Source organism: Balaenoptera borealis (assembly GCF_965194805.1).
Source record: "Balaenoptera borealis genome assembly, chromosome: 11".
NCBI classification, from domain to species: Eukaryota; Metazoa; Chordata; class Mammalia; order Artiodactyla; family Balaenopteridae; genus Balaenoptera; species Balaenoptera borealis.
The window spans coordinates 9,297,774-9,321,991 of record NC_138868.1 but is presented as its reverse complement, the minus strand read 5'-3'; the positions used below and the strand labels follow the sequence as shown (position 1 = coordinate 9,321,991).

Here is a 24,218-nt window from a genome sequence, read left to right as displayed (position 1 = left end):
TTTAATAAACTAGCAGCTTTATTGCCCTTTAGGGTCCCCATCTTCACTTGAGCAGGTTTCGAAGTGCTTGAGGGAGGAAAACCTGCAAGAAATGATGGAGATCAGGGAAGAGGCCTTGAGAATCCCGGAGTGGGGTCACAGTGAGAGTCTGGTCAGCCTGGGAGACAGACACCACGAAGGTCAGGAGTGGCTCGGCCCCTGGCGCCTGTTCAGTACTGCTCAGGCCTCTCAGCTGCCGGGTGACCCGAGCCTCAGTTGCCAGCCACTCTGCTCCTGTGCCAGCACCAGCTCCACCTCCTTCCTTGGTTTGCTGCTGCAAGCGTCTTCGGGCACGCCGCCGCCCCTGCCACACTCGGTGGCACAAGGCACAGCGCCAGCCCACCGAGGAGAGCGACGCCCCCTTCCCTGCCTCGGCCCGAGACCCTTCTCGGGCTGCCTCAGGTCCTCTGGGCCCCTGCTCGGCCAGCGCTGCGGGGCCTGACTGCCCCTCTTCTCCAGTGCCTAGATGCCTTCCGGCCATCGGGGCCGGCTCCCCTGGCTGCCCAGGGCTCCTCATGGCGCAGTCTTGCACCGACTCTCCAACCTCTATCACCATTTCTTCCACCCCCTCTTCACCGTGGTCCCTTGCACATCCCTGCTGCTCCTCCTGCCCCTCCTCACAGCTTTTTTTCTGTCCGTCTAGTTTCAATCTTTTGCTTGTCCCTCCCTGGGGAGGCTCCCCAGTTCCACCTCCCTCTGACCGCAGTCTCTTGGTTCCCTGTTCTATATGGCACCCCAAAGCTTCCTGTAACACCTGGGCAAGGGCAGCAGTGAGCTGGGTGAAGGGAGCGGGGGGTAAGGGGATGGGTGTTGCAGACAGCAGGGAGCTAGGGGAGCTGGGCTGCAGAAGGGGAAGCAGCCCCCAGTCCCGACCCCGGGAGGAACGGCACTGGTACTGAAGGCTTCGGCAGTAACTGGCTGCCGCTTGGCAGCAGTTCTGTAGCCGCCCGGCCACCCGGCTGGTCACATTGGCTGCCACATTGTGACTCAGGTCAAAGGGGTCCTGGAGATTCATGGGACCGAGGCGCAGACCCTCCCAGAGATTAGAGGGCAGGCCCCCTGCCACAGGCAGTGCCTGACCCTCCCGCAGGGACAGCAGTGAGCCACGAAGATCCCAACAAGAGACGCAGGAGAAGAACTGGGCCAGCAGGGAACCTGGAGGAGGAGAAAGACCAGGGAAAAGGGGTCACTTGGAGGCCAAAAGTGAGATCAGCCCTGTGCCAGAGCCATTCCCTTAGCTGGACTTTCTTTTTCCCTCCCAAGCGGCTCAGAAGAGCGCCAGAGCCAGGCTCCTCTGATCCCTATAAACAAGAGGTCAAACTTCTCTCCCGTGGTGCCCCAGATACTGCCCCTTCCCCTTGCCAGCAGCATGACCTTGGGCAAGCCACTTAATTACTCCAAGGCATGGTTTCTTCATCTGTAAAGTAGCAATAACAATATTAGCTATCCCACGAGGTTGCTGTGTGCCAGTAACTGTGTCATTAGCACCATCTATTAGTCCTCTCCCAGGCTCCCCAAACTCACTCAGGGACTCCTTATTGGTGCTGGGTTCCAGTCTCGAGGCATCCCTGGGGAAACTACAGTCCCAGCCATCAACCTCCACCTGTTCGCCCTCACCTATGAACGTAAAAAAGGTGAGGGTGAGCCTGGAAGCAGGAAGATTAAGGGGGGCGGGGGAGGGTGGATATGGGAGTGATAGCAGAGATCTCATTCCCAGGGGAGCTCAATATGTCTAAGTGAGATGAAGAAGAGAGACGAAGCTCACGAGACACAGCGGGTGGAGGCCGGGCTACTGTACCTGCTTTCTGGGTGAGCTGGGACACAGTGGGCAACACAGGAGGGTCCCTGGTCTGAAGGAAATAGATCACGAGCAAGGTCAGGGCGTAGTTATTGAGAAGTGGGCCACTCCCTGGGTAAATAATCAATTCCGGTTAGATTAGAGGCGGTTCTGATACCCTCCTTGGCAGTTTTCGCAACCCCGGTTCCTGTACCTGCCGCCTTCCTTCTCTCCCTGAGTCCCTGCCTTTGCCCCGACACGAACACAGCCCCAAGTCTGTCCTGATTCATTCTCACCTGACAGCCCTCGACCCTGAGCCCAGCAGCGCAGAGTGTACACAAGGGGCCGTACTCGCCCATCCAGCTCAGAGCAGAGGCTCAGGAAGCGGGAGTTATGCAGGGCCAGCCTGGGACAGAGGGGGGACAAGGGTGTTAGGGCTCAGGAACCTATCACCCCCAGCTCTCATTCCAGGCTTGTGTAATGGGGGCCAGCTGGAAGAAGGCCAACAGAGGGTTTCCCGAGGAGTTTTCTGACATGGTTTGGAGAGAGTATGTACAAAAGAACATCAAATGTGTCTGGGAAACACTACATCCTATAAATGTCTTAAGACAGTTACAGAGCATGTTATTGTAAGACTGATCAGAGCCTTTACTATGCAAAGAAACAAAGATAGGAAGGGAGGGAGGAGGAGGAAAGAGGAAGTGGGGGAGAGGGAGGGAAGGGAGAAACCTGCCTGTGTTTAACTTAGCATTTCCCAATGCTAAAACTTATTCAACCATGGAACTCTTTCCTAAATCCTTAAAAACAGTATCCCAAGAAACACACTTTCCAAACATTGAAATGAAAGCCAGACATGAGATGAGCATCAGAAAGAGAGACAGGACCAAATAAGGACAACCTCAAGGCTCAGCTGGTGCAGGGCGCCCTCCTCAACCTCCCCAGAGTGCCCATCTGGCCTTCCCCGCCGCTCCCCAAACAAAGGCACCTGTTACTGAGGGAGATGTCACCGTGGAGACCTGAAGGCCGATGGCAGAACTTGACCACAGGGCGTCGGGCAGAGGGCACGGTTTGGACTCGGTACACTCCAGGGACACAGCCCCGAAGAATGGATCCCACCAGCTCCAGCATGGCTCCCCCTTCTGCTTTCTCCCCCTTCAGGGCCTCTGCCGGTTCCATGGCCTTCCCCAGGCCCCCCTCTCCCCGGTCCTCCTGCAGTGGCGAGGATGTGGGCAGAGACTGGGGAGAGGCGAGGGTCTCAGAGGCCAAAGCAGAGTCTGGAGTCCGGGGTGCCAGGGAGGAGGAAGGGGCTTCACAGTCCAGGGCTTCCGAGTCTTGGGGAGAAGCTGGAGGCTGTGAGTCTGGAGGGGAGGCTGGGGTGCAGGCCAGGGCTTGAGGGTCCAGTGGGGATGCAAGGGCCGAGTCCAAGGATGGAGATTCTGCAGCCTTTGGAGCTGGCTGTGGATGGAAATGAGCTAAGTAACTGCCTCACCTGCGGTCCCCTAACCGGGGAACATTCCATCCCTAAGATATATCTATTACTGCTTATTATGTGCCAGGCCCTATTCTAAAGGCTTGATAAATATTAACTCATTTAACCTTCACAAGCCTTTTTTAATATTAACCTTTTAATGCCATAAAATAAACGGTCAGTATTTTACAAAAACATTATTGTCATGAAAAACAAAAAAAGGCAGAGGAACCGTTCCAGATTAAATAAGACTAAAGAGGGAATTCCCTGGTGGTCCAGTGGTTAGGACTCCAGTGCACTTCCACTGCAGGGGGCACGGTTCGATCCCTGGTCGGGGAACTAAGATCTGCAAGCTGTGAGGTGCAGCAAAAAAAAAAAACAAAAAACCTTTTGTGGGCGAGAGATATATGGGAATGCTGTACTTTCTGCTCAATTTTGTTATGAACCTAAAACAGCTCTAAAAAATAGTCTATTTAAAAAATAATGACCCTTTCCTATTCCCAAGGCAGGATCTGTACATTAGATGTTAGAAAACACAGATAAGCAAAAACATAACCCCTTATCTCCCCAAATAAGATATTATGCATGCTATTTTGAAATCTGGTATTTTTCCTGTTACAAATGCCATTTATCCCATGTTGATTCATTTTATCCTATCCAATATCCATACACATTCACATTTCTCCAATTATAATAACCCTTTCAGGCAGGTCCTATTACCCCCATTTTATAGATGAGGAACTAAGGCACGAGAGGTCAAGTGCTTGCCCAGAGTCACATGACCATTTCCACTGACTCTTCACAGCTGCCTCCATGGTCACATACCTGGGGCTCGTCCAAGTCCCCCAGATCCAGGAAGAGGTCAAGATCACAGCCATGGACGTCAAAGCTGTTTATGGAAGAGCCAAAAGGATGGACCACACAGCCTGGGTGCCGAGCAGAGAATAAAGGTCAAGAGACTCTGCAGGGAGTAAGTGGTGGAAGAACAAAGTGGGGCACAAAGATGGAAAAGCAGGCAAATGAACACCACTAGCTGAGGGAGGACTGGGGATGCAAACACAGGGGAGGAAGGACAGGGAGGGCTCAGACACAGTGAGGGAGGTGACTCACCAGGGAAGAACTCTGTGAAGACCTCCTGCACCAGGGCCACCACGAGGCTCCGAAGCTGCCGCTCGGCCTCAGACAGCTCCCTCAGCCCCACGAGCTTCACCATCTGCGCCTCCACGTCCGGGGCCTCCGCTAGTGCTTTTGCCAGCTGGTGACTGTCGGGGGCCACTCCTTTGGGGGACTTGGAGGCTGGGCTCTGGAACTCTTTCTGCTCCCGTGGCCGGACCCTCAGGCGATGTCCTCCCAAGCTGTGCTGGGGCTGTGAGAGGACAGCTTCCCGGGCACCCACGTCCCCCATCTCCACAATGGCAAACACTCCCTGTCAAACCACAACAGGGACAATGATGATGGTTTTGGAACCTAGAATCCAAACACATGGTCTGACAGTGGGTGAGAATCTTTAAAATGGGGACCACCATATAAATTGGGAGTATTTGTTTGCTGTTTCCATAACATCAGGGAACTTATTTATTTATTTATTTATATTTAGGCCACGCCTCAAGGCTTATGGGATCTTAGTTCCCCTACCAGGGATTGAACCCACGCCCTCGGTAGCGGAAGTGTGGAGTCCTAATCACTGGACCGCCAGGGAATTCCCATCAGGGAACATATTAAGAAAAGCAATTATCTCCTTCACTCAAATCGCATACATTTTATTCTCACCCAAGCCTGCCTCTGAAAAACCTCATTTTACCTATTTTATAAAACCCCAGTCTTCCCAATGACGTTTCACTGGTAATACCATGACTCACCCCCTAACTTTTCCTGCTTTAATTAGACTCTTTTAATATTAAGAATCCATGTAATGATCACTGTGTTAGGCATAAATATAAACACATAAACCCTATCTTTGACGAACTTACCAGCAATGTGACCGCAGTGCTGCTATGATTTGGTTGAGTTTAATGATATGCATTGGGTCATTTTTTAAGGTAAAACGTTAGCAGGAGCAGAAAAAATATAACTGCTCTGGCAAAAGGCCATTTTTTTTTTTTTTTTAAAACGTCTTTATTGAAGTATAAAAGGCCATATTTTTTTATATTCTCTTCAGTGGTAAAGCTAGAACCTCATCCTGCTTATACAAAGGTACTCTCTACAGTAATCAAGACAGTGTGGTACTAGTGACAAAACTTTAGCTAGACTCACTAAGAAAAAAAAAAAAGAGAGAAGCCTCTGATAAATAAAATCAGAAATGAAAGAGGAGAAATAACGATGGATACCACAGAAATACAAAGGGTAAGAGAATATTATGAATATGAACAGCTATACACCAACAAACCTACAAAGGGACAACCTAGAAGAAAGGGACAAATTCTTAGAATCACACAACCTTCCAAGACTGAATCATGAAGAAATGGAAAACCTGAATAGACTGAGTACGAGTAAGGAGACTGAAACAGTAATCAAAAAGTTTCCCAAAAAACAAAAGTCCAGGACCATCAAAGACTTAATACCTATCCTTCTCAAACTTCCAAAAAATTGAAGAGGAGGGAACACTTCCTAACTTATTTTTACAAGGCCAACATCACCAATACCAAAACCATACAAAGACAACACAAAAAAAGAAAACTACAGGCTAATATCTCTCGGGAACATAGATGCAAAAATGTGCAACAAAGTATTAGCAAATCCAATACAATAATACCTTAAAAGGATCATACACCACCATCAGGTGGGATTTATTTCAGGGATGCAGGGATGGTTCAACATCCGTGAATCAATCAACAAGACACACAGTTAAACAAACTGAAGAATAAAAACATCATCTCAATAGATGTAGAAAAAGCATTTGACAAGATCCAATACCCATTTATGATAGAAACTCTCAATAAAATGGGTAGAGAAGGAATGCACCGCAACATAATAGAAGTCATATATGACAAACCCATAGCTAACATCATACTCAATGGTGAAAAACTGAAAGCTATCAGGAACAAGACAAGGATGCCCACTCTCACCACTCTTATTCAAAACAGTATTGAAGTCCTAGCCAGAGCAATTAGACAAGAAAAAGAAATAAAAGGCATCAAATTGGGAAGGAGAAGCAAAACTATCACGATTTGCAGTTGACATGACTTTATATATAGAAAACCTTAAAGACTCTACCAAAACCCACTAGAAATAATAAATGAATACAGTCAAGTTGCAGGGTACCAAAATCAACATACAAAAATCTGTTCTCTTTCTATATGCTAACAATCAGCCAGCAGAAAGAGAAATTAAGAAAACTATTTACGATCACAACAAAGAGAATAAAATACCTAGGAATAAACTTTAAGGAGGTGAAAGACATATACACTGAAAACTATAAGTCATTGTTGAAGGAAACTGAAGAAGACACAAATAAATAGAAAAACATTCCATGCTCATAGATTAGAAGAATTAACATTGTCAAAATGTCCTAAGGCAATCTACAGATTCAACGCAATCCCTATCAAAATCCCAAGGACATTTTTCACCAAAACAGAACAAAAAATTCTAAAATTTATAGGAACCACAAAAGACCCCAAATAGCCGAAGCAATCCTGAGAAAAAAGAACTGGAGGTATCACACTCCCTGATTTCAAACTATATTACCAAATCATAATAAGCAAAACAGCATGGTATTGGCAGAAAAACAGACACACAGATCAATGGAACAGAACTGAGAGCCCAGAAATAAACCCACATGTATACGGACAATTAATTTACAACAAGGAACAAAGAACATACAATGGAGTAAGAACAGTCTCTTCAATAAACGGTGTTTGGAAAACTTGACAGCCACATGCAAAAAATGAAACTAGATCACTATCTCACACCACACACAAAAATCAACTCAAAATAGATTAAAGACTTGACTGTAACACTTGAAACCATAAAACTCCTAGAAGAAAACACTGGCAGTAAGCTCTTTGATACTGGTCTTAATGTCTTTCTAGATATGTCTCCTCAAGCAAGAGAAACAAAACCAAAAATAAACAAATGGGACGACATCAAACTAAAAAGCTTCTGCACAACAAAGGAAACCATCAATAAAATAAAAAGACAACCCACCAAATGGGAGAAGATATTTGCAAATGATATATCTGATAATGGGCTGATATCCAAAATATATAAAGAACTTATACAACTCAACCAAAATTTTAAAAACAAAAAGACTGGACTTCCCTGGTGGCCCAGTGGTTAAGAATCCACCTGCCAATGCAGGGGACATGGGTTTGAGCCCTGGTCCGGGAAGATCCCACGTGCCGCGGAGCAACTAAGCCCGTGTGCCACAACTACTGAACCTGCGCTCTAGAGCCCATGAGCCACAACTACTGAGCCCACGTGCCACAACTAATGAAGCCAGCATGCCTAGAGCCCGTGCTCCACAACAAGAGAAGCAACCGCAAGGAAGAGTAGCCCCCGCATGCCACAACTAGAGAAAGCCCGTGCACAGCAATGAAGACCCAACACAGCCAAAAAGATTTAAAAAAAAAAAAACTACAATGAGATATCACCTCATGCCTATTAGAATGGCTATTATCAAAAAGGCAAGAAATAAGTCTTGGCGAGGATGTGGAGAAAAGGGAACCCTCGTGCACTGTTGGGAATATAAAGTGGTGCAGCCACTATGGAAAACAGTATGGAGATTCCTCAAAAAAATTAATACTAAAATTACCATTCAATCCAGCAATTTCACTCCTGGGTTATTATACAAAGAAAATGAAAATGCTAATTTGAAGAGATATATGCACCCCTATGTTCACTGCAGCATTATTTACAATAGCCAAGGTATGGAAACAACCTAAGTGCCCCTGCATGGATGAATGGATAAAGAAGATGAGGTGTATATATACAATAGAATATTACTCAGCTACTAAAAAAAAATCTTGTCATTTGCAATAACATGGATGGACTTTGAGGGTATCATGCTAAGCGAAATGAGTAAGACAAAGAAAGACAAATACCATATGATTTCACTTATATATGGAATATAAAAAACAAACAAAAAACAAAATAAATGAACAGGGACTTCCCTGGTGGTCCAGTGGGTAAGACTCCACGATCCCAGTGCAGGGGGCCAGGTTCAAGCCCTGGTCAGGGAACTAGATCCCGCATGCATGCCGCAACTAAAAGATCCCACGTGCCGCAACAAAGATCCCGCGTGCTGCAACTAAGACCCGGCGCAGCCAAAATAAATAAATAAATAAATAGTTTAAAAAAAAATAAAATACTATATGTACCATAAAAACAACTATTAAATAAATAAATAAATGAACAAACCAAACAAAAACAAACACATAGATACAGAGAGGAGTAGTGATTATCAGAGGGGAAGGAGCAGAGCAAAATGGGTAAAGGGGATCAACTGTATGGTGATAGATGGAAGCTAAATTTTTGGTGGTGACCATGCTGTAGGGTATACAGAAATAGAAATATAATGTTGTACACATAAAATTTATATAATGTTACAAACCAATGTTACCTCAATTAAAAAAAAATTTTTTTTTGGCCGTGCCACACAGCTCACGGGATCTTAGTTCCCTGACTAGGGATTGAACCCAGGCCCCGACAGCCAAAGCACCGAGTCCTAACCACGGTACCACCAGGGAATTCCCAAGCAATTTTTTAATTAAAAAAAAAACAAAACAAAAAAACACTGTGGTACTGGCATAAAGACAGACATTCAGGACTTCCCTGGTGGTGCAGTGGTTAAGCATCCGCCTACCAAGGCAGGGGACACAGGTTCAAGCCCTGGTCCAGGAAGATCCCACATGCTGCAGAGCAACTAAGCCCACGAGCCACAACTACTGAAGCCCGCGCTCCTGAGCCCATGCTCTGCAACAAAGAGAAGCCACCGCAATGAGACGCCTGCGCACCGCAACAAAGGGTTAGCCCCTGCTCGCCACAACTAGAGAAAGCCCGCGTGCAGCAACGAAGACCCAACGCAGCCAAAAATTAATTAATTATTTTTTTTAAAAAGGACAGACATTCAGATGAAGAGAATGTAATTGAGACTCCAGAAATAAACTCGTACATCTATGACCAACTGATTTTCAACAAAGGTGTTAAGACCATTCAATGGGAAAAGAACAGTCTTCTCAACTGGGATAACTGGATAACCACATGTAAAAGAATGATGCTGGACCCCTACCTCATGCCATATACAAAAATTAACCAGGGGGATGGCTTCACCAGCACACAGGCCTGAATCACAATTGGAGAATGACAGATAATAGGTTCACAGTTTCTCTTTGGGGTGATAAAAAACATTCTGGAATTAGATCATATGATGGTTGCAGAATCTTGCAAATATACTAACAGCCAGTGAATTATATATCTTAATAATATATGATATCAATTGACAATACAAGGCGGGGAAAAAGAAAAGGGGGTCCCCTGTCTACCCTCACTTCTACCCTATGTCAAACAGCACAAAGAACCAAAGTGAAACTAAGGAGAAAGGCAGCCACTTGGGCCTGCCCTAGCCAATCTTCTGATTCTCTTCTGATTCTGAGGAATCACACAGCTCAACAGACTGCAGTGCAACACCAAGTTTGCAGCCGAAGCCTCAGCTAGCAATTAGGTGTCTCTTTGCCTGGCCTTGTCTGTGTGCACATATTTCTCTCAAGAACTGCACAAAAGGCATCAGGGAGGGCAGCATAAGCAGATTCAGAAGGATGTGTCCCCGCCATTTTTCTCCTCTCAATACCGGCATCCCCAACTAGAGCCACTATTTACTGAGGACTTTTTTTTTTTTTTTTGCAACTTTTTTGTTTTTTGTTTTTTTTAGGCTGCGCTGTGTGATATGCAAGATCTTAGTTCCCCAACCAGGGACTGAACCCGTGCCCCCTGAGGGCTTATTATTAACCGAACAGTTCATGTAAGCTGTTCTCGAAGTCTCATAAGATTCCCACAACAAGGTATGTATTATTATTCACTTTTTACAAATTAAGAAACTGAGGGGCTTCCCTGGTGGCGCAGTGGTTGAGAATCTGCCTGCCAATGCAGGGGACACGGGCTCGAGCCCTGGTCTGGGAGGATCCCACGTGCCGCGGAGTAACGGAGCCTGTGAGCCACAACTACTGAGCCTGCGCGTCTGGAGCCTGTGCTCCGCAACAAGAGAGGCCGCGATAGTGAGAGGCCCGCGCACCGCGATGAAGAATGGCCCCCGCTCGCCGCAACTAGAGAAAGCCCTCGCACAGAAACGAAGACCCAACACAGCCAAAAATGAATGAATGAATTAATTAATTAATTAATAAAAATTAAAAAAAAAAAAAGCAACTGAAACTCAGAGAGGTTAAGTAACTCGTGACTGCCTCCCAAGTAGGGACTCCCCCAAACCTCCAATTTTCCCAGTGATGATCTCAAGGAAATGTTGTGGAAATAAGATATACAGTACTTAGCATATAATTGGTGCATAATAATTGCTCAATAAAAATTTTAGTCATTATTGTTATAATTATTGATAGAAGCCTCAAAAACTTGAGGTTTAAGTTCAGAAAAAGATCTTTCTTTACAATTGAAATAAATATGAACAAAAATGGTGGCATTGAGCTTTCTGAAGAAGTCACTTGGGACAGACACTGCCAATTGCCCACCCAATATACATTCTCCTAACTTCCTTACTAACAGAACCCTGCTTTTTGCTCAGAGGGGCAAAGTGCCCAGCTAAAAAAACTTCATTTCCCAGGCTTCCCTGTAGCTAGGAGTAACCAGGCGATAGACAGAGTTCTGGACAATGAAATATAAGGAGATGTCTGCTGAAGAGGCCTCTGAGAAATACTTTCCTGGGAAATAAAGAAAGCGGGGGAAGAGATCAGACTCAGATGACCCTAGCCTTTGATAGTCTGCCCTTCAACCTGCTTCTTCTTGCCGGAAGATGTGGAACCAGCATAATCACAACTAAGAAGTGAGAGCCATATGCCAATAATGACAGAGCAGGAAAACAGTAAAATCTTGGACGGCCCAGGTCTGGACTTCTTGTTATAAGAGAACAATTGAACCCTGTTTGTTTAAGCTATTGTGAGTCCGTTGCTGAATGCAATTTCTAAGAAAAACAGACCCCATGGCGCGGTAAGAGAAGACCTGGGCTGCTAAGTAGATTTGGGGTCATCTAAGCCCACAAAACCAGAGTGTAGCCTCAGAGCTACAATATGACCACGGAGCACAGCACCACAACGGCAAACTTTTTCCAGGGGACTAGAGAGACTCTGACAAAAGGTCGGCATGGAAGCAAGACAAAAAGGACCACAAAGAACAAGTCTGTTTGTCTTGCATTGTCCAGAGGACAGGGTGTTCTGACCGATGACCTCAGTACCTTTCAGCATAACTTAATAAACTGCTAGCTGGTTTATCAACCAGTCTCTTGAAGGGTTAGGATAGATCTCCCAATGGTGTGGTCTTAAAGCACCCACTTCACTGTAGTAGTTACTCATTTAATTGTCTACTTCCTCCACTAGACTGTACGGTCTATGCAAGCAGGCACCATGACTACCCTATGCACTACTCAGAATGCAGTTCTAAGCAGTGCCTAGTACAAAGTTAGCAGCTAATAAATATTTGGCAAATAAAAGACTGACTGAATAAACAAATGACCAACAAGTTCCCCAATGACTAATTCTGACAAACTGATAAAATCCAAGCAGGGGTGGGGGGCGAGGGTGAGAGACTCACAAAGCTGGACTAGCCCAAGTACTGGAGTGTCCACCAAGGGCAAGCCACATTAGGAACCAGCAGAAACAGGCTGCTGGTCTCCCTCCCCCGTTTCTTTTGGTGTGCAGGACATCTGACTCATTCTTTACCCCCAGAGCCACTCACTCTACCTTGTCCTTGTCCATGACAACACTGGCCACAGGTCCAAATGCCTGGAAGTACTCAGAGAGCTGAGTAGAATCCACATCCCGGGGAAAGCCACTGACAAACACGCTTCGAAGTCCCTGGGCCTTTCGAGCAGCTCGTAGTTCTACCAGGTGCCGGTGCTTCCGGCCTCCCAGGTGGGCCTCTAGGCTGGGTCCTGCAAAGACAAACGTGAGGACAAAAACATCCGAATTGCACTTCAGTGTACCTACCCCGACTTTGTTCTCGGCATACCTAGATCCTACTGATGCTTCCAAGCCATAGAAAATGTGACCTTTGAATGACAAAGTCCTGGCTCCTTGCAGCTTCCTCTCTTGTCCATTTGTCTATATAAAGCATTTTAAGTGGTTCCCAGGAGAACTGGCTGTACACAAGTATTTCTTTTTTTTTTTTTTAATAGAAACACATTTCTTTTTTTTTTTTCAATTTCATTTATTTTTTTTTTTGGCTGCATTGGGTCTTCGTTGCAGTGCGCGGGCTTCTTATTGCAGTGGCTTCTCTTGTTGTGGAGCGCGGGCTCTAGGCGCACGGGTTTCAGCAGTTGTGGCACGTGGGCTCAGTAGCTGTGGCTCGCAGGCTCTAGAGTGCAGGCTCAGTAGTTGTGGTGCACGGGCTTAGTTGCTCTGCGGCATGTGGGATCTTCCCGGACCAGGGCTGGAACCTGTGTCCCCTGCATTGGCAGGCGGATTCTTAACCCGTGCGCCACCGGGGAAGCCCCACAAGTATTTCTTAAACTATCTACAAGTGCTAGGTAGAGCAACACCTGCACACTGCAAAGAAATTAACAGGTAACTTATCTAGGTCATTTATAGAAGAACTAAACAAATCAGGACCCTAGACTATTTCCCATTTATCATTTCTGAGTATAGTATAGAGATTACAAGTGCAGGATCAAAAGTCACACTACCCAGAATCAAATCCCAGCTCCGTCAAGCTGTGCGAAATCTTGGGCAACTTACTTAACCTCGCTGTTCATGTCTCCTCAGGTATAAAATGGAGATAATAATAGTACCTACCACATTGATATTATTCATATATAGCACTTGCCTGAGAGTCTGGTACATGGTGAATGCGGGAAAACTTAGCTGATTTTTAAATTTTTATTACATTTTGAGTCAGCTGCTTGATGTCACCAATGTATATGTGGGGCCAGAGAAGACTATCCTGGATTTCTGGCTTGCCCTACTGGACAAGTGGTAGTGCCATTCACAAAGGAAAAGGAGAATGAAAGATCATGTTTAGGGGAGATTATGATTCCAGACTTCAAGAGTGGAATATGAGGTTTCATTGAGCCTCTTGCGCTGTCATAAAAGGACCTTGTTTCCTTTTCCAAACCCACGTTCCAAACATGCATACCATGCTACTTCCCCCATCTCTGCCTTTGGGAAGCTCCTCTGTAGGGCTTCCCTCACTTAATTACTACCTTCTCTGTGATCCTGAAGCTTTCCAAACACATCTATAGGGTACTGAAATTGTCTCCATCTCTAGGTGGTGGGCTCCTTCATCTCTAAATCCCCTCTCCCCGCGCTAGAGCCCAGCGGAGTAGCAGGCACAAAGGGAATATCCAGTAGATGACGGTTAAAGAGGAAATAACGAAACTTCTGTCGTCGAGATTTCGGATACTGGGAAGCTGGGGTGTAAGGTGGTGGGACTCTCCCCCACTCTGTAAACCCTTCGGACAGCGGAGAGAAAACGGAGGTGAGACCCTACGAACCGACTTGGCAAGAACTATGACCTATAACCCTAACCTTCGCTAGGACCCAAAGACGAAAGCCCATAAACACCCCCCTCACTAGCCACCGCTTACGGTTGGCCGTAGTGACGTGGCAGAGGCAGCAGCGGAAACCCCCGCGAGGCAGCGGTTCGACATCCGAATCCACCGCAGCCATCACAACCGTCCGGTACTAACAAAATGCAACCACTTCGGCCACGACCGGAACTCACTTCTACAAATTGCAGCACGCTGGGAAGCAACTTCCGCCCGTCCGATAGGAAGTGACGTAGCCGCCGCCCAATCGCGCGGTACACTCCTCCGAAAACCGAGCTCTTTCCGCTCGAGGTTCCGTTTCCAGCCCGACTTAAGTCTCTACGAGCTTTAGGAATACCATCTACGATGCTTATCTGCATGCGGTAAGCCAATTGGTGTGCTCGGAGCTGTTCAGACGTTGATTGGCCCAAAGGTCGTGAATATTCATAAGGCAGCCACAGAGTGTGCTGGGTTTCTTGCCGGGCCCGCTGCCTAACGGCCGGCGATTTCCCTGCTGGGCGGTCGAGAACATGCTGTGTCCTCCTTCAAGGGGCAGTAGAGACTGTATCCTCAACCCCATATTTACCTAGTGAATAAAGGCGGATCCTCCACGAAGCCCGCACTGTCCCTAAACTCCCAACCTCCTCAGGGCTGTTACCCTCTCCCTCTGCCGTCGGTCCTCTCCCGGAATGGGAGTTCTGCGACCTCTTCCTAACCCTCGTTGGGGAGCTCTGCCCCCACCGGGCACATTCCGGACTCCACGGGCTACAGCCAGATCGCCTCTCTTCCGCGTTAGCGGGCTGCGTGGAGTGCACCCACCAGGAGACAGAGCCACCGGCCCACTTAAAGGCATGCGGCGGAACGTGCTACGGTGGCAGCTGAGTGAAGACACTGGAGGGTGCTGCTTCCCCCTAGACTGTTATAGTGGTCAGTTCCTCCCGACACTATCGAGGTGTTGGCTCAGGCCAGGGAGGGAGTAAGAGAGCTAGGGAGGCCCCAGGGACAAGGACCACGAGATGGAGGGGCCTATCAGCTGGGCTAAGCAGCTCCTGCTGTGTTTGATCAACCCACAGCTTTCCACAGCTTCCGGCTGTGGAAAGAGCAGCGGACCTGAGGCAGACATCTCAGGATCTAACCTTGAGCAAGTCACAACTGAGGCTTTTCCCCATCTCTAAAGAAAGTGCTCAAGGAGCACACAGTAGGCTTAACTTCTCCTTCTCTCTCCTAAAGTGCTCCTCTTGTTGGGACCAGCTCAAATGTCTAATCTGTCTCCCAAACCTAAAAAGGGAGGAAACAGCACTAGAGTTGGCCCCAATATCAAGGCAGTTGCTGAGGCTGCCCTTGGGGATCCTTGAAGCAGCAGTCTGTGCAAATACACCACAGAGCTAGGTGATACGATCCTACAGTACACCCCAAAGTGGGCTACATCCTGCTCTGGCCTCTAACAACTCCCAGAATCCCCTAAGTAAAAAGGAGAGGGGAGTAAGAGTTAGGAAATAAAGAAGCACCTTCACACACACACACACACGCACACGCATGCACACGGCAGAGAATAGCTGAGCCAGGAGGAGCTGAAGAAAACAGCTTTTTATTTGTTACTATAAGAACCAATTACAGAATCCGAGGTTAAAAAAACAGACAAAAGGTCTTTATTTCTGAGAACTGGCGTACAAAAGGCAGAGGGGACAAGGGGAGGGAAGGAAAGAGCGAGCATAGGCTGGAGTTGATACCAGCTTAGGGACCTCAAACTCCAATTAGGAAAGTCCGGACACCGGACAGGAAGAGAAACCCTCAATTAGGAAAAAAAAAAAAAAAAAGACATGGCAGTCATGGCAGTGCACGCCCCCCCTCCCCCAACCAGATACCACCACCTGATATCTGTTTACTCCTCCCCTCCCCCATCCCCTTTCACAAAGGGAGGCAAAATTTTTAAAAAATTTAAAAACCCTCCCCCCAAAACTGTCCAAGACAACTGTGGGTCCTACCCCCCAAAACAGGCTAGGTTCCCACAATGGGCCAGTTCCTGCAGTCTGCCCTCCACCATCAGGCATGGAGAAGCACTGGAGGGGGACAAGCCTCCAAGTGCTAACACCAGAGGGCGTCCAACCCCTCCAAGGACACACTCACTTGCTCCCTCCCTCCTTCACTCCTCATTCCCTTTGATACTAAAGGGAAGGGAGGCTAGGTGCCCTGTGCACCCACCCTCTAGCTTTCAGCCCACCTCCCTTCCCCACAGGTGCTCAATCTTCCAGGACAATGGGCTCACTGGTGCTGGCAGGATGTGAGGATGGAGGAAGAGGGACTGGGGGCCGCACTGCAATCAGTGGTGGCTTCACCTTCAGGGGCAAGTTGGGCCGGCGGGCAGCTCGCCGCATTTCCAGGTGGGTCAGAGCCTTCCGCAGGGCTCTGGCCAGGAAGAGAAGGGGGCAATAAAAAAAGCAAAGACCTTCAAGATGAAACCCCACATTCCACTACAATTCTACCTTCCAGCCCATTCCTTCCTAACATCCCCACCCTGCACCCAGTCTTCGTGGAGCTGGTCTTGCTCAGATACTCCTTCCTATTTCCTTTCCCATATCCACCAATCTAGGTTGTCAACCTCTCAGCCCCTCCCATGGAGGGCTCCCTACCTGGTATCTTTTGTGGCCACAAACACCACAGGATTGGGTGCATCAGCTGGGTTTAGTTTCTGACGCTTGGCTGCTGGCTGTGAGCTTGAGCGAATCCCTGAGGCCAGAGGCCTTCCATTGGCAGAGAAAGGGACTCCTGCCATCTGGAAAAGGATGGGGCAGCACAATGAGAGAGGGGACTCTCAGACACCTATCAGATATAAAAGCCCACCCAACTCAACTTGGCCCACTCCAGTCTGTCAACTCACAGTCTCATAGGCCCGTTTCACCATGATGCCCCCCAGTCCCCGGTTCTGGGTCAGCTGGTTCCTGTTGATCGGTGTCTTGGTACCCCGAGGTGTTTTTGGTTTCAGAGGTGCCTGGGCCACTGTCAGGGAAAAAAAAGAAAGGAAACCTTAGAGAATGTTCACACTTTCTCTTCTGTATGCATCCCCAAAAGCAGTGATAGGGGAGGGGTCTGGAGAGTAATCACCAGTATTTCAAAAGTCACACGTGAGTATGATCTTATCAATCAGTATATAGTTATACTGGATAGCTTGTGAAAAATAACATTTTTAACCTACAAAAGTACAGTGTTAGACTAAACCTCTTTGGACTCAATGGGAAAGACAAAAGCAGGGGAAGAGAAGGATCTTGATGATACAAGGACCGGGAGCCGGACACCACCCTAAAGATTTCCCATCCTATACCCACCCTTACCCAGATCTTTGACGATAGTTGCCAGGGGGAGCCGCACCAGAGGGTGAATCTTCAGTGGAGTCTTGGCGGCCTTAGGGAGTCGAATGGAGCCTGGAGAACAAAGATGAACGCTTTTGAAGGGGCTTCACTATTCAGGCCTCCTCTGGGGCCAGGAACCATGCCTAACCTCGTAACAAATCCTTGTGACGTACTCTCTCTACTACTGTCCTTAAACACCCAGAGAAACACTGGTCTCTGGCCAGAGCAACCCCGAACCTGCCACCAGCCCCAGCACTCCTGCCCTTACACTCTGCCTTGATGGCATTGGCGTTGATAGGGGCATAAGGTCGTCGGGCAGCCCTCCTCGGTTGTAACAGGTCCCTGCACATGCGTCTGGCAAGACGGGTCAGCTTCGTGGTCTGGAGCAGGAATGTTTGCCTGTTCTTAGCCAGCAGCTTGGCCCGGTTGGCGCTGGTCGTATAGGGGGAGAGACTTTGGGCTTCGGGTCTGGACAAATGACCCCTCGAGTGTGGCTCCTGGAAGAAGGACATAGGAAAAGGGGAGAACACAGTCAGTCACCAAGGCTCCCTTCTTCCATTCTTGATGGAGAGTCTTTTATTCCTGCCTGATCTCTTTGCTGCCACCCCAACCTGCCTGGCTCCCCAACCACTGTCTAGTACCACCCCACCCCCACCCCCAGTCAAGCCATCACCTTACTGGAGCTGGGTGTCCTGGCCTTCGCTTAAAGCTCACATCAATTAGCTTACTGCTCTCCCCAACCTGTCCCTCATCATCCATCCTTACTGTGGTGCCCCGAGCAGCCCCCTCAAGCTGGGTTGGGGTCTTCAGTCCCCCGTACTTCTTCCAGTAGATCCAACAGGAAGCACAGAGGCGGCACTGCATGTTGGGTGGGCCCCAGGCATACCACTGGGCAGACTGTGTGGCTGCAGGAGCATGGAGAGGAGGGAATGGTCCGGAGGCTACCTGAGCCTCTCAGGTTGCTGGGCCAGAGCAAACGCCCGGCTCACCCCCGGCATCCCTGTCCCTCCCTGGAACTCACTGTGGCAACTCTCACAAGTCAGGCCCTTCTGGAATCCAGCCCCATTCATGCCAGGTTTTGAGCCCACAGAGATGATCTGGTTAGGGTTTGGTTTGGTGCTAATGGGGGAGAAACCAGGAACTGGTCAAGGAAAAGAATCCACTTCCACTTTGTCTCTATAATTTGACCACGTCTCCGGCCCACCTCCCAATCACTTAGGAAAGCACAGGTTAGGGGCAGAGAAGGGAAACATGCCTGTCTCCCCTACCCATCACACTTACTAGGTGGGGATGTAGACTTGTTTTAGTTTGCTGTCTGCTTCAGCAGCTTTCAATCTTTTCTGCAGGAAGGAGAAAAAGAAAAAAGGATCAGAGCATCTCAGCAGGGAGGATGTCATCAACTTCAAAGGCAGAGGTGAGCAGGAGGCCTCTGGTCCAGCCTCCCCAGCCCAGACCTTACCTGCTGAATGTATCGGTCTGTGGTTTTCCACATGTAATAAAATTGAACTATGCTGGCCAGTGACTTCCAGGGTAGCTGAGGAGGCATAAGGAAGAAGGTGAGCTGCTCTCTGGCCACTGGTCCTGGTGCCCTCACCTGTCACCTCTTCCACCTCTCCTCCTAGCCCCATCCACTTACAAAGTCCTGGCGAATATCATTGAAATCCTTCCCGTACTTCTCCAGGGCCTCCTCAAATAGCATGGCCTCTGAGGCTGACCATTCCTCCATCTCATCCCGACACAGCACCGGGCCCCCCTGGGGCACCAGGGTCGACATGGCCTTAGCCAGGTCGTAGCCGTTCCTTTGCAATGTATCCATGGCGTGAAACTACAGGAAAGGTGGGAAACAATGCTGATGACCTGAAACCCTCAGCACCACTCCCCTGTTGCTCTTTAAATACTCCCACTCCCTCAGAGATACCCTCCTCCCTGCAGAGTCCCAAGGCTCTGCAGGTCCCCACAAAGCCCAGCCTACCCAACTACCCACCAACTTCTGCTCACCAGAGTGATATCTCGGGAAGCGGCGGCTGCACTCATGTGCAAGCTTGGCTGCCGAATGGAGCTGCTGCAATCTAGGGCTCTTGCGAAGGTCCCCACAGCTCTAAGGGAGAGAGTGAGAAGTCAGGGAAAGAAGAAAGCACGAGTGGGCTGAGGAACCAAGCCAGATGAGAAAGAAGGACAACACCCAGGCCAAAAATAAATAAAGTCCATCTCTACGAACATGAATCAGAACTATGTCCACACCACCCCCAGCCCATCTGCCCCATCCACCCACCGCTCACCGGGCCACCACGAGAAACTGGTCAATCTGCCGGTCTGTGAGAGGGTTGTCCGGATCCCAGACTTTCATCTCCATCTTCTGTTGGTTCCGATTATCAGATTCTCCTGAGGAATGGGGAAATGGTATCGTCAGGAAGGATAATAGATGTCTTGACAAAGTAACACCTCGTCTCCTCCTTGGATTCTGTCAGCCACCTCAACTCTCAGACTTCTCTTCCCAATGTGCCCATTTGCCCCTTTCCGGTTCCTAAGGTCCCATTCTGCCAGGGTCACAACATAGAGCCATGCAGACTGTACACCACACAACGCCAGGGCACACCGTTCAGAGACTATGATGTTACACAACCCCGTAGCCATAATACAGTGTCTCCTGCTGCATACCCTCTGCCAGGCGATCTGGGATCTCAGCTTGGTATTTGCAACCAACTCGAATCTCCCCCTGATCAGCTAGAAGTGTCTTCTGCACAGGGTCAAACACCAGTGAGTAAAAAAAGCAGTCCTGGAGATGGAAAGAGAGAAGGTAAGCAGGGCAGCAGTCCTCATAGGCAGGGGGCAGTGGGGTGTATCCAGAGTTCCCAAGACAGGCAGCCTGTCAACCTGTACCTCATCCCAGTCAGACCTTCTTCTTGCCTTTCGGGGCAATACCCACTTCCCTCCCTCTTCTCCCGACACCTCTTTCTCACCTCCTTTTCCAGGTACTGGCTCAAGATATCTGTCTCATTCAAGAGGGTCACACTGCATTTCCCCCTACAGGAGAGAGGTCAGAAAACCCTGGGTGAGCTCCTCATTTCCTCTGTACAGCAGCTCCAATACACTAGCCCCTCCTTTCCTCCTTCTAAATAAGTGCATGCAGGCCACAGTGGCCCTGATTGTCCTATACCTTATGTGGGTGGCTGGTAACGATTCGAATTGCCGAGAAAGAAAAAGCTCCCGGTGCTTCAGTTGATGTCGCTGCTGTTCCGACACCCCTGGCTGCTTTGATTCCTCCTCAAACTCCCCTGGGAGATTTAGGAGGAAGACGCCGAGTCAGAAACTAATTCAGAAAGAAGCCACCTTAGAAGCTCTAACCCAGGGAAAATATTTCCTGTCTCACTTGTTTTTCTCACATTCCCGAGGCACCTGCCTCTCACACCACCAGCTTTCCCTCTTAGCTTCCCCACCCCCACCCCCGTTACAGATACTCCCAACTCTCCATTACTAACGAATGTTTTTAGGGAAGAGCTGCTGAGAGTACAAAGACTGCCACAGAAATACATCACAGACCCAGGTGCCAATGCTCAGACACCACTCATACAGCACAGATCTGCTCACATGACGCCCAGCAAGAATATCCCACCTGTCTCTTGCTAAACTAGCCTGGGGTCCAGAAATCCAAATAAAATAAATAAATAAAAGCACCACACGGGAGTGTGTTTACCAGTTCCTCTTTGCAAATCTCAGGAGACTTTGCTCTTAAACGTCACATGCGACCCTAACTATCCCTTGTTTTCTACTTGGCTAACAATCGTTTGTTTGTGGGGCTTTCAAGGACAGTACCTCTCAAGCCAGTGCCAACACCTTCCTCCCCAAGGAGCTGCAACTTGCCCTGAAACCTTGGTGGAAAGGGTTAACTTGGCTGGGTGCCAACCAAACAGGGAGGGGGCAAAAGAGCCACAGGCCCAGGCTCATTGGTGCATTGTTCCCAACCTCAGGGAGAAAGGGGGGGTGGGGCGGGGGTGTGCAATAGGCTCCACCCCTCGCCTGTGTGCTCCGGAAACGCGCTAAGGCAAGGGGGACCACACCCCCCACACCCTTTCTGATTGGACAAGGCCAAGGTCAGCCCCTGCCAGATGGGACTGGAAACCCCAGAGGGCCGGAGAACTTGGTAGGCCCAGGTCCTCATTAACCCCTTCATGTCCAAGGCCCAAAAAAGCCCAAAATGAGAAAAATAATTTAGGAAGAACAAGAGGAAGGGGGAAGAAAGCCAAAGCAGAAAAAGAAAAAGAAACTAAGGGAAACGGGAAGAATATGTATCTGAAAAGATGATGAAAGCATAAAGAGAAGTAGAATAAGGCAAAAAGAAACGGGAAAGATGTAAAGTGGAGTAAAGGGGAAGCCAGGATAGGTGAGAAAGAGGAAAAGTGCAAGAAAACTTTCCTGGCTTCCTATTTATTCTCTCCCATCCATGTATCCTTACCACCTCATGACCACAAAAAAAAAAAAAAAAAAAAAAAAAACCTGCTTCCCTGTTATGCAGGCTTCTAAGTACGATCTCTTCCTCTTCACCTGACCTTCACAGTCACCACCCATTGTCCCAACATAACCAAAACTGTCCCCCAAGAGTCCTGCTTCTCTAAAGCTCCTCCTCATCCCCTATTTAAATACTATCATCTCTTAAATACACACTCACACACAAGCCAAATTCTGGCTTTCCTTATCATGGCCTCTCCACCCTGCTTCCAACCCAACGTGTAAAAACAGGCCTCCCTCTGCAGACCAGGCATTTCCCACCCCCAAACTCACACCCCTGCCTTGGGCATGCTACCAAGAGAAACACCTGCAGGGACATGCGCAGGCTTCAGATCATGGGCAGGGGGAGACGGGGGCGCCGGGGGTGGGGTACAAAGACACTTACTGGCATTACTATCAGCCAGGCTGTTGAGGCTACTAGAAATGTCCCTTCGCCGGAAAAGGCACACAACCTTTGCCTCCACGTTTCCATTTGCAGTCTAAGGAGAGAAAAAATGGTGGTGAAAACTAGTCATTTGAAAGTGGAAATGCGTAAAGAAGAGACTAACAACAGTGAACAAGTCTGAAGAATGTAAGAAAAGCTCAAGAAATTATGAATCAAGAGATTTCCATTTAAGGACAGACTTCCAAATCCCTTTCCTTGGCCCCCAAGAAACAGAATAGCAAAGTTCCCACTAAGCTCTCAATAGCCTTTCCTGAATGTGTGGAATGAATGAATAAATGAATGAATGAATATGAATGGGTACTTAGGATAGGGTTTGTGTTATCTCTCTCTCTCTCTCTCTCTCTCTCTCTCTCTCATTCACCTGAAGTTAGAGACCTCAGAAGAAAGAGGAGGTTGCGGGGGGTGGCGGGACTCTGCTCCACTCACCTTGTTGAGCTCTTCAATCCTTCTAACCAGGTAAGGATTGCTGGAGGAGTTCTCAAAATAGACGTAATCTGTAGGAGGGGGTGGGGAAGAACCGGGAAGATCAGAGGAGTAGATGGGAGAGCCGAGCACCAGGGTGGGAGGAGCGAAAGCAGGCCCGAGTAGACCAAAAGGAGATAAGGGTCTAGGTAGAGAGGACGCTGAAATGTGGAAGTGGAAAGACTAACAGAAAATAAGGGAAGGATGCCCCACCCTCTACCCTTAATCACCTAGCTCTAAAATCAGATCCTTCACTCAAAAGTGAGCCTTCAGGAGGAGACAAGAATCAGGGGGTTCCCCAGCAGTCCCCACCACTCAGCGATGGAGTTGCATCCCAGTCTGGGCCAAGCGAGCAATTGTTCACTCCTGCGCAGGGCCCCCACCTTTGCGAACCGAGGCGCACAATAACGCCTGGGAAGAGGAAACCTCCCAACGGCTCCCCCGCAGGTGGCAAAGCGGTCGCCCCGGCCCTTCGCGCCCCCTGCCTGCCCTGTCAATTCCTTCAGAACCACTTTCCCAAGCCCACTCCGCGACACCGGCGGCCCCAGACTCTGCCCCGCGAGTGCCGTCGGGCCGCCCGAAGCCTCTCCGGGAGTCTCGGTGCCCAGCCGAGTCGCGATCCCCGCGCCCTCCCTCCCCGTGCTCCCGGTTCCGGTTCCGGTCCGCGTTCTAGACCACGCCGCCCCAAACGCGGCTCCCCGCGCCACCGGGTGCCGAGCCTCTCCGATCCCGGCCCCCAACCTCTCCCGCCCCGGGCCCCGCAGCCCCTACGCCCGGTACTTACCCCCCACTCGGTACATGTTGGCCGCCATGGCCGTTCCCGCCGCCGCCTCCGGCCGCACAAAGGGGTCCGGGAGGCTCACTGGGTCAGGGCTCGAAGCGAAGCCCGGAGCGCGGGGCTGGTGCTTCGCAGAAGTCTCAGTCGGGCCCGCGCAGCCGGCACCTCCGCCGCCTCAGCCGTCGCGGTTCATCCCGGCCCGCGCTGTCGCCGCCGCCTCTACCGCCTCTAGCCCGGGACGCCGAGGCCGGCGCCGGCCCGCTCGGCTTCTTCCGGAAGGAGCTCGGCTCCCGCCGGACCGGAGCCAGGCTGCAGCTCCCCCCGCGCTCGCCGAGCCCCGCCAGACGTTGGACTCTTGAGGGTCGCCGCGAAACCTTGCCCTGCCCGCCTGGGGGTTCGCCTCCTTCCGGAACACCTTCGGCGGATCCGCAGAACAAGGCCCAGCGCTCGGCTCCGGTCGGAGAACGAGACCGCAAAGCTCGGCTACTTCCGGAAGAAGTTCGGCTCCCTCCGGCCAACCGCGGCCCGGCGCTCGGTTTTTTCCGTTGCGGCTCGGCCCCGCCCCCGAGGGCGGGGAGAGGAGTTGGGCTTAACACTTTCCTCGCCGGAGTGCTGCAGCTCCGCATGCGGCCGCGAAAGACTCGAAGCGGCTTTGCGCTTCGCGGAGTTATTTGCAAGCGGCTTTGCTTGTTATTTGCATGAAAGGTCTACGCTCCCT

General features: G+C 49.5%; 2 protein-coding genes across 5 annotated transcripts; both read right to left on the bottom strand.

Annotated features, from left to right (window-relative positions):
• Positions 1-14,158, bottom strand: TUT1 (terminal uridylyl transferase 1, U6 snRNA-specific). 3 transcript variants are annotated; one of them, XM_082344286.1, is made up of 10 exons: positions 14,023-14,128; positions 12,450-12,885; positions 12,182-12,372; positions 4,395-4,710; positions 4,110-4,210; positions 2,802-3,271; positions 2,113-2,222; positions 1,838-1,948; positions 1,564-1,656; positions 1-1,194 (listed from the first exon to the last, which is right to left on the bottom strand). In XM_082344286.1, the coding sequence occupies exons 3-10, from the start codon at positions 12,194-12,196 to the stop codon at positions 44-46; spliced, it is 2,367 nt and encodes a 788-aa protein (XP_082200412.1). In that variant the 5' UTR covers positions 12,197-12,372; positions 12,450-12,885; positions 14,023-14,128; the 3' UTR covers positions 1-43. The 3 variants fall into 3 exon arrangements, with proteins under 3 accessions (XP_082200412.1, XP_082200410.1, XP_082200411.1); XM_082344284.1 differs by lacking the exon at positions 12,450-12,885 and having other exon boundaries at positions 14,023-14,158; XM_082344285.1 differs by lacking the exons at positions 1,564-1,656; positions 12,450-12,885 and having other exon boundaries at positions 14,023-14,158.
• Positions 14,159-15,588: 1,430 nt separating this feature from the next.
• Positions 15,589-24,152, bottom strand: MTA2 (metastasis associated 1 family member 2). 2 transcript variants are annotated; one of them, XM_082344287.1, is made up of 18 exons: positions 23,507-24,152; positions 22,687-22,754; positions 22,201-22,294; positions 20,467-20,584; positions 20,270-20,333; positions 19,968-20,085; positions 19,589-19,691; positions 19,308-19,407; positions 18,946-19,134; positions 18,769-18,843; positions 18,591-18,649; positions 18,331-18,428; positions 18,075-18,214; positions 17,578-17,806; positions 17,292-17,381; positions 16,841-16,959; positions 16,593-16,735; positions 15,589-16,368 (listed from the first exon to the last, which is right to left on the bottom strand). In XM_082344287.1, the coding sequence occupies exons 1-18, from the start codon at positions 23,532-23,534 to the stop codon at positions 16,203-16,205; spliced, it is 2,001 nt and encodes a 666-aa protein (XP_082200413.1). In that variant the 5' UTR covers positions 23,535-24,152; the 3' UTR covers positions 15,589-16,202. The 2 variants fall into 2 exon arrangements, with proteins under 2 accessions (XP_082200413.1, XP_082200414.1); XM_082344288.1 differs by having other exon boundaries at positions 19,968-20,046.
• Between the last annotated feature and the right edge of the window lie 66 nt (positions 24,153-24,218).